Source organism: Taurulus bubalis (assembly GCF_910589615.1).
Source record: "Taurulus bubalis genome assembly, chromosome: 17".
Lineage (NCBI taxonomy): Eukaryota > Metazoa > Chordata > Actinopteri > Perciformes > Cottidae > Taurulus > Taurulus bubalis.
In genome coordinates, this window is record NC_136605.1 from 19,772,681 (window position 1) to 19,781,911 (window position 9,231).

Consider the following 9,231-nt stretch of genomic DNA (forward strand, 5'->3'; position numbering starts at 1 on the left):
ACCCGGACACCAAAACCCAAATCCAAAGTGTGTCCTCTGGTCTGAAAAAACATAACTATGTAGACCTGACAGGACCACAAGTGGCCAAAGCCATGAGCTATCCAACAGTGCCCTCTGCAGGAGATAAAACGGCAAATCATTACATTAAAGATATGATAAATGACTTGAGGGATTCATTATAAAAACATTGTTATTTGTATTATAAATGTGACAGAATGTCAGCTAAGTTACTTAAATGTCTGCTTGTATTTTAAAAAGGGCAGGTTTTACTATTTATTGATAAATAAAGTAAATACATATAAAAATGTATTACTTAAAGCTAATCAAACCACATAAATACTCTCAGATCTACACATTGGGTCTGGTTTTGGCGTCAGGGGCAAAGCAACCATCAACAGTACACCAATAACTTTCCCCAGCACACAAAGGCCAACGGAAGAACTACAGACACTACTGGAAGATTGAGGGGTAACAACAACAACATCAGCGATTATTCAGGTGGTCAGTTTACTTTAGTGTCTATTTCCACCCACACACCACACACCACACAACACACACCCACCATCCCTGAATGATAATATTCTATTTATATGGTTTTAAATGAAGAATACAGTTTGGAATTGTGAAAACTGTGGTGTGTAATAACTATGAAACATTCCCCAAAATGAAGGAAACGCTAATATTTATGCGTTTGTTACAGCTGGTGAAGAGAAAGATGATTTGTGGACGAGAACGGCAAAATCAAACCATCGACACAGGATGCATGTGATAAAAATCAGGATTTTTTTTTGCTAATTAACCGGCTCCATTTACAAAGAATGATTTTGTGTACGACTGTAAAATTTCACGGGTTGTAGTAATAGCCGATTTCAGCAGCAGGATATAATTTCTCTCTCTTTCTGTCGGTCTCGCTAGATTTAATCGTCGGTTCTATCACTCCCCTGATTCTCAGCCTCTAATATGTCATCTGTTCCTTCCTTTTTGAGATAGAGTGTGACAGTTGACATGGACTGAAAGACCCTCAATGCGTCTCCTTTTTCCCCAGTCCCCCTCATCTCCCCCTCATCTCCCCCTCAGTCTACGGCCTCACCTCGTTGTAAAAGAAGTGCACGGTGTGGTTGTTGAGTTTGAGCGACAGCGTCTTGAGGAAGGAGATGTAGTAGGCCATGATCTCCTCGTCCGAGAAGTCAAACTTGTGGACGATGATGGAGTTCACGTGGTTGTTTGACAAAAGGTAATCTGAGAAGAGAAGAGACTTGATCAGGCTTGTTTTTAGGGAAGATGATCTTTTATAAAAAGCCAAACCATCTAGGAGCCAAACGACTGCAGAGCGGCACACTGAACGTCTGAATAGGGGAGAGGATTTTAGCTCTACTGTCGTCAGAGCAACAGTGAGGTTTCGACTACTAATGCGACTTCACAGTGCACATGAGAAAAGACCATTAATACCCGTTGACGTGATACCACAAGTTTTAACTTTAATATCTTGAAAATTGACCAAAATGCAAACCGTGCTTACTTTATATGAGGTAACAGCCCACGGTACACATGCCAGTACATCCTCTGATGGGTCTTTGGTTGCTTAGCAACAAGAATAAAGCAGCAGGCTGCTCTGCATTGTATATTTCAACAAAGAAAGGCAGTGCAACATGCCTTGCATTGCTTAGCCTGCAAAATGCATGAAAAACATGTACACATCTACACACTGATTTTAGGGAAATGTAATACTACACTCCTGTAATAACAGTAACTATGGGCGTCGTTCACAGCTCACATTTTGTAGACTTACAAGAATTCCATCATTATTAAATCATATGAGCAAAAAATAAAGAACATTTAAGCCACTCAGGCAGGCGTGAATTAAAGTAATTATTGTATTATAAAGTACCTTAAGATGTTTCTAATGTTCTTGTAATACAATGGAAGACACCACACATGAAGCAGTACCATTAAAAACCATACCCTTTAAGAAATGCATTACATATTACAGTGCTATTCAATTGCAATGCATTGCATCACATGTACTTAAAAAAAAGAAAATTCAACCACTGTTAATTCAAACACTTACAAAGGGAAGTCTCATGGCTGATGTTCTCAAACAGTATGTTGAGAGTCTGGAGGAGTTGGACGCACACGTAGCGCCCCGACTTCTGCCGCAGGATGTTCAGGAAGAAGGCAAACATGTTCTTCTCCAGGAAGAAACTGAACACAATCAGGAAAGCACACACACACACACACACACACACACACACACACACACACACACACACACACACACACACACACACACACACACACACACACACACACACACACACACACACTTTCATGATGATTTGATCTTGAATCATAATAATGATTCTCTTTGGTGGAAAATGTTATGCTGTACAATGTCAATCTTCTCTCCTCACATGCTGCCAATTTCACGCAAAAAAACAAAAACAAACATGCAGTTCATCGCCTCAAGCGACGGTTCATTGGCGCAGATCTCAGACTTACTAACTCTGAAGTAAATAAGAGTTCAAAAAGACTGGAGTACTCAGGCACTTTGCACAATAGATATTTAATGGTTTGTTCAGAAGATAATTACTATAACGTCGCAATTAAGCTATATCTCCGGAGAGAAAAAAACACAGCCAATGACTTCAAAAATACCAAAGAGAAATAGAAAAATAAAAGTGACTGTTCATGTCCATGCTTGTTTTAAGGGTTTCCTGATCACACAAAGTAATATTTCAACATCCGTTGTGGCTTTTCTGCTCTTCAAAGCCATTTCCTGTTTCATAAAATAAAGCCAGAGGTGGAAAAGCAGATGGACAGAAATGCTGAAAAACATGCAGCATTAATAGCAAAGCTGCTTCTGATTGAAAACAAATTACCATGGTTTCATGAGCTTGAGTCCCCGAAAACAATTGAAATACTTCCACACATTTAATTTGTTTTGCCACTGAACAGAGTTTTGCAATGAAATGTAGATAAATATGTATAATATACAATATTCTCTCACACAAGTATGTTCAAGTCAAAATTTTACTACTTTCTGCAAAGCCAGCATAACAGAAAGACAATCAGTTTAACTTAAGGTTCACAGTCAGAGCAGTATAGAAAGGAAGGCGTCAGAGTTTTAAATTGACTGTGAGAGTGAATCAGAGTATGACCATCCATCTATTTAGGTTTAATGTTGGAGATAAGGTTTCAAAGTTGCCTGTTCAAATGCATGAATGTGAGGTTTCATAAAGAGTGTGCAAATGTTATCAAACCTCTGGGATATGAATAGAGATCCAAACACATAAGTCACTCCGAAGTTCCCACTTAGATTCCCACGCAGCAGTCACATCTTCATGTTTGCAGGTACAGGTGTGGGATTTGTCAAAAAGACATCGATTGGTACTTACTCAAATACAGAGCTGTCATTCTGGTCCCCCCAGATGAGGATCTCTGTGATGGAGCGGATGGTCTCCACGAGGAGGTTTCGGTTGCTGTCCGTCACCGTGGTGTTTTTGGTCAGGACATGGTACATATACCTGATGGAGCGACATAAAGTAAGGGCAGATGAGGCACAACTCAGTAATAATTAATGCAAATATATCTCTAAACTAAGAAAGACAAACTGAAGTGATATAAATACATATCTGGAGGACAGAATAGTGAGCAAATATGTTTTTATTACTAAAATCCCACAAAGCTAGCCTCTAATATATAGTAAATATATAGTGCACATAGTGTAATGTAATAACCATCCAATTAAAGCCTCCACACTGTACTCCCACACAGGTGTTTTCACTTATTTCGCCTGATTGGACTGCTTCAGGTCAAACTGAGCTCTTCTGTTAACTTGTGCACCTGTTGTGATGAGGCAACTTAAAAGTTCTGCCATCCTGACTGGTAACGTTACATAGACGTTGGTGTGCATTTCAGCCCGAGCACAGGTGTAGCTAGTCAGTCAGAAGAACCGAACACACCTGTGCAAGCCCCTTAAATATTAACGCTCAGATGTTCAGCTTGCATGGACAGTTTATGTTAAATACTTGTCAGTGTCAATACTGTTTTGGGGTGGATGTTCACTTTTGCTTAACAGCTCACATGTCTGCCCAAAACTGCCGTACTAAACAGAATAGAAAAGACACAACAGACATGTATTACATTAGCTGAGTTACAGTTAGTTAACTACTTTAATTTTATCAGTTCACAACGAAGCTAACGCTGACAGTCGTTCTCACCCCCGGTAATCACAAGAGAGGCTAACGTTAGCTTATCTTAAGACGAGCTACTCACTTCAAATGGTCCAAGGAGTGGATGTTTTTCGGTTTCCCCGGGCCTCCAACCCAGCTCCGTGACCGGCCAAACATAGTGGTGGTTTTAACGGGTGTAATGTGTTGACAGGCGCGTTATTTCTCCGCTAACGTCTATGCATTACACCCACTCTCCCGTACGGATAGCTACTTAGCAAACAGAAGATGATGGGCGGCGGTAAGCAGCGCTGAGAGGTCGTTACGTAACAGGGTTGTGACCGGTTTGCTCTGGGAGTTGGTGTTTTCTCCCCACGACACGGCAAACGGAGCGAGTGGTTAGAAAACTACACCGGTCACTTCCGGGGTTGTAGTGATGCTCAAAGCAGGCGACGTATCCTCGCGACGGGCCTATTTAAATGATCGACAACTCGAGGACCAATCACAACAGAGCATGCCGAGCGGCGAGCCAATCAACTGCCGATGCCTCCGATGACGCGTTGTCGTCAGGACTGTTTTGATGTAGTTGGAGAGAAATGTAAAGAGGGGACGTTTAGCTGTGAAATCACCCACAGACGCGTGTTTTTTTTGGGTGGTGGTGATTGTTTCTTATTCTACGTGTTTACAAGATAACTCCAAATAACTTAACTTGTAGAAATGTCCGCATTTGTTCTGCACTAGCATTGCATGCTACTGTTTTTAGCCCCAGCCAGCTGGCATGGCGTGAATTCCGCAAACCAAGAAGGACCAATGTCAAGAATGCGTCGAGCAAGCTAACTGTGTATTATAATACCGTCCGCCGGGTTATTCTTAGTCATGAATGTTACGCCCTTACGTCTACCTGTGTTGCTGCCGTTTTCCTCGGGGCCGTGCGGATGCATTAGCACTTAAAGCCGAAATGGACGCCGCATCCCCGCAGAGAAGAGGCTTCTAGCGGTGACACCATCCTGGCCCCTGCACCGACGCACACCGTGGCTCTCCTTCTTTTCTATGACACACCCGATTTATGCCCAGCTAGATTCGGTGGAATCGCTGTTGGACGAACTGTCATATATGTTTTATCTGGGCCTGTTCTTTGTGAACGTCCTGATCCTCTACTATGCGTTTCTGATGGAGTACATCTTCCTGAATGTGGGGATAGTATTCCTGCCGGAGGACATGGACCAGGCGCTGGTGGACCTCGGGGTGCTGTCGGATCCGGCCTCCGTGCCCTATGACACGGACACGGAGCTGGATGTGTTCGAGGGGTATCTGGAGTGACACGGAGGTCCTGGAGGAAGGAAGGAAGGGAAACCTGAGGATGCAGAGGTGCTGGACGGACTGGACCAGCGGAGACACTCACTGGACTCCCTCAAAGCCGAGGCTGCTGCATTCCTCCCACACAGACCACCAAGTAAGCAGAGCACGCGAGACATGTGGTGTTTTTAGGTCTTTGTTTTTGTTTCAAGGTCAGAATAAAGTACTCAGAATAAATACTTAGTACTACATGACCCAGTGGTTCCCTCACAGAGCAAACAGCAAACAACTTGATACAAATAGGAGGTTTTTGGTGATTTTTAAATGATTTTTTTGTTTATTATTATCCACAAAGCTTCCCCTTTTTAGTGATATGTTGAAACATATAGGAAATACTTATACTTACATACTTATAGTCTATTATAGTTTTTACAGTTTCCTAATTTATGTTGTTCTATTCTATTTTCTTGCACTTTATCACATTACATTCACTTCATGTCGGACAGAAGAGAAACACAATTTCAGATCTCCTCTATGCTTGCACGATGGAAGAATTGACAAATCAAACTGACTTTGTGTTTTTTAAATGTTTTGCTCATGATCTTCTGTGTCTTTATTACTATATTGTTTTGTCTCTAGGTTCTCTCGGCTCAAAACCAGGTAGCCTGAGGAAGAGCTCTCTGCGACGGCCCGGCTGTCGGTCAGTCTCTTGCCTTCCTAATCACAATGGACTCTGGGCGCACACCATGGGGTTAACACTTGCTTTTGTGCCCTTCCCGTTGGACACAATGGAAAACAAAAAGGGAGCACGATGTGCTCTTGAGTGGAAAGAGACAGCTGTTCCCTGGGGATGGGAAACGATTGTTACCAGGGATGTGGAGCATGACTCAGGTTGTCTGCATCGCAGCCAGTTCAGATACAGAAGTCCGATATGACGTGGCATTTTCCACCCAGGTAGAACCGGCGTGGAGCGGGGAAACAATGTCACTGTCGGTCTGTTGCATACTCCATCATCTACAGTGCCACTTAATTTATTTTTTATTTGTTTCAAGTTTTCAGAATGCATTGCTACTTTTGCAAGTTCGCGCATCCTTGAGACGTAATTCAGAATGTGTCTTTTGAGGTCCCCCTGACTGTTTGTCTGCTTCAGGGATGTACACACTCTCAGGAGCAGTTAGGACCTCTGGGTGCACTGACAGGCCCCGGAACTGTAAGATGCAGGAGAGCCCTCATCTTTTCAAGCTCTTATAAATCAGAAACGCTACGCTCTTCACGGTCATGCAGAAAGTATTAAAGTATCTAAGAGAGTTATTTCTTTGATACAGAAAGCCTTCTGATGATCTATACCACATTAGTAATTGGAATCTTATGCACATGTATTTTTTTCCACTTAGAAGTTGACAGCAATAGTTATGACAGCTGGGATCCCAGCTGGCCAAAATGTGTCAAACTGTTTCCAGTGCGAGTCGCGTGTCAAAGGTTGAAAGAAAGACGTGCTTCATATATTTGAGTCGTCCTATCTGTTGCATTCATGTGTGTTTGTTTTATCGTTACCAAATGTGTGTTAGGCACATAGAAAAAAAGACTTGACGCATGAAATTGGTTGTGTGTTTAAAGAAATTGTTTAGTTGGCAAGATTCTGTTTTGTCCCACTTTCTTCTGTTCAGTTTATGGATTTAGAATTCAGTTAATAAGATGTATATTCTTGGCGGCAATAATAAACCGGATTCAAGCAACGCGGCAATTCCGCACTAGATGTGTAAGGCGTGAACGTACTGTACATACTGTAGGTCGGTGAAGAGCACCTATAGCATTGATTAAACAGTGATTTTTGGAGGCAATAGAGGACCCAGTATTTCTTTCACTGCATACAGCACATGTCTACCAGAATAAGCAAGTCGTGCATAATAATAATAATATTAGCAATGTGGTTGTTGTCCACCAAATAGCTGGAAAAACTAACATTTCAACATATCTGCACATGCACGTTTCATACCAGCTTTAGTCCAGAATGTCATTGCCTGGCCGTCGGTGTACATGAACGTCGCGTTCTGCTGGACAACCTTTCACCGAGACGGTGTTTCCCCCAACACTCGAATGGCACACGGAAATGTTAATGGTTCACAGCCACATCGCCGAATGAGTTCACCAATAAGTTAATCATCCAGTCAAAAACATCAACGAGGGCACAGTTCAGTATGAACAGACTCTTGAGGTTTCTTTTTGTGCCAACCAGGATCGATGACGAAATGATTTCTTCTCATTGGATTAAGGCGGCCAAGTGTGATGTATCTTGTGGTGACATTTACAATGTTTTTGGAGCAGATTCATCTGCAATTCATCTGAAGCAGCTTTTCGATGACGTGACGCTAAAGCTCAGGATGTTCATGATATAGTGTGAAACATGTTTGCATGGCGTCTGATCAGAAGTCAGTGAATGGATACCAGGAAAAAGCTTTCTGTGGATGAACAGTGGCTTTCTGGAGGTGAAGGGCATCAAGAGGCTGACGTCAGCGCCATGAGTTGGCTAATTAAAATATTAGTCGCCGCCCAAATTGTGGAGAAAAAAAAATAGATGGAAAGGACTCTAGTTTTGTATAAAAACGTTTGATTTATCTCTGGCGTGAGCTGCAGGTATCAGACTGTTTGTGCTACTTCCCAGCACGGTGCCTCACTCCTCCAGGTTCTGATGGACCCACGAGACCATCATCGTGCAGCCTTGACCCAGTGCTTGTGCCACACCCCTCCACATCGGCTTCATTCTGCAGACGTGCACATTCTGTAATAAGCTATGGGTCGCAACAGAGTTTTATTTTCCGATGTGTATTTAATAAACTTTGAGCGGATGCCCTGCTTTGTTTCCTGTGTTCATTCACCGTCTCGCAGCAGACGGACTGTTTACTCGTTGCCATGCGCTCCTTTTGGTGTCACTTTACATTTTGTCCACAAGATGGCGTCAGTTCACCAGACAACAACAAGAGCACTGGGGGAACACTTTGATGCCGCTGGTCTTCAGACTGATGTAGGATCTGCAGAGTAGGCATGAAAAATAATGTCTGTGGTTTTCATGTGACGCACCGGAGCCTTCAGATAAAAGGTTAGTGTCATTCCAGTGATATTTGTTATGCAGTCGTGAGGTTTACCAAGATTTTGTCACGGCATGATGCTATTTTGCATATAGTATATGCGGAATAAATAATTTAAATACCCTTTTTTTTCCTTTTCTATTTATGGAGAATCAAGTACGGCTTTGTCCATTTACACATTATGCAAATATATCACTGTCAATTCTTAGAAGGCTCATAAACAAGTGCATGAATAATAAGGCCTTTAGAAATAATCTACAAAGAAACTACTTGTATTCTTCCTTCTAAAATCAACTACACAACCAAAATACAATTGAATATTAACATACAGAAGAAACTAGATTGTGTGGAGTATTTCACCTCTATAACGAACGTGATGAAAAGGTGGAACCAGGTCTTAAAGTCTGAACCTGCAAGACGTGTGATTCTTTGATATTTGAGAAGTGACAGGGTGGTATTTATTTGTGTTTTATTTGACTTTTGAAGCAACAATTTAGTAATACTTAATACTAGGAATGCTACCGTCATGGTGCGGGATAGATTAGAAAAATAATGTTTAAAATCAAAGCATCAGAGCCTCAGATACCCTGACTTTTAGTCTCAAATATGAGTCTAGCCCTCAAAGCACTGGATCCTTCATTTCCCATAATGCAACTCTACATCCTCCCTGTCTGGTAGAT

General features: G+C 42.0%; 2 protein-coding genes across 2 annotated transcripts in view; one reads left to right on the forward strand and one right to left on the reverse strand.

Moving 5' to 3' along the window:
* clec16a (C-type lectin domain containing 16A) overlaps positions 1-4,349 on the reverse strand; it is a gene marked incomplete at its 5' end in the record, with an annotated part of 32,591 nt that extends 28,242 nt beyond the window's left edge. Inside the window, 4 exons of the mRNA XM_079233145.1 lie at positions 1,091-1,239; positions 2,069-2,202; positions 3,396-3,524; positions 4,276-4,349. Coding sequence (XP_079089271.1) covers positions 1,091-1,239; positions 2,069-2,202; positions 3,396-3,524; positions 4,276-4,349 — 486 coding nt within the window. The remainder of the gene's footprint in view (positions 1-1,090; positions 1,240-2,068; positions 2,203-3,395; positions 3,525-4,275) is intronic.
* Positions 4,350-5,219: 870 nt separating this feature from the next.
* dexi (Dexi homolog (mouse)) lies at positions 5,220-6,188 on the forward strand (the record flags this gene model as incomplete). The annotated part of the gene is made up of 2 exons (XM_079232750.1): positions 5,220-5,622; positions 6,105-6,188. The coding sequence occupies one exon, from the start codon at positions 5,220-5,222 to the stop codon at positions 5,487-5,489; it is 270 nt and encodes an 89-aa protein (XP_079088876.1). The 3' UTR covers positions 5,490-5,622; positions 6,105-6,188.
* Positions 6,189-9,231: the final 3,043 nt, after the last annotated feature.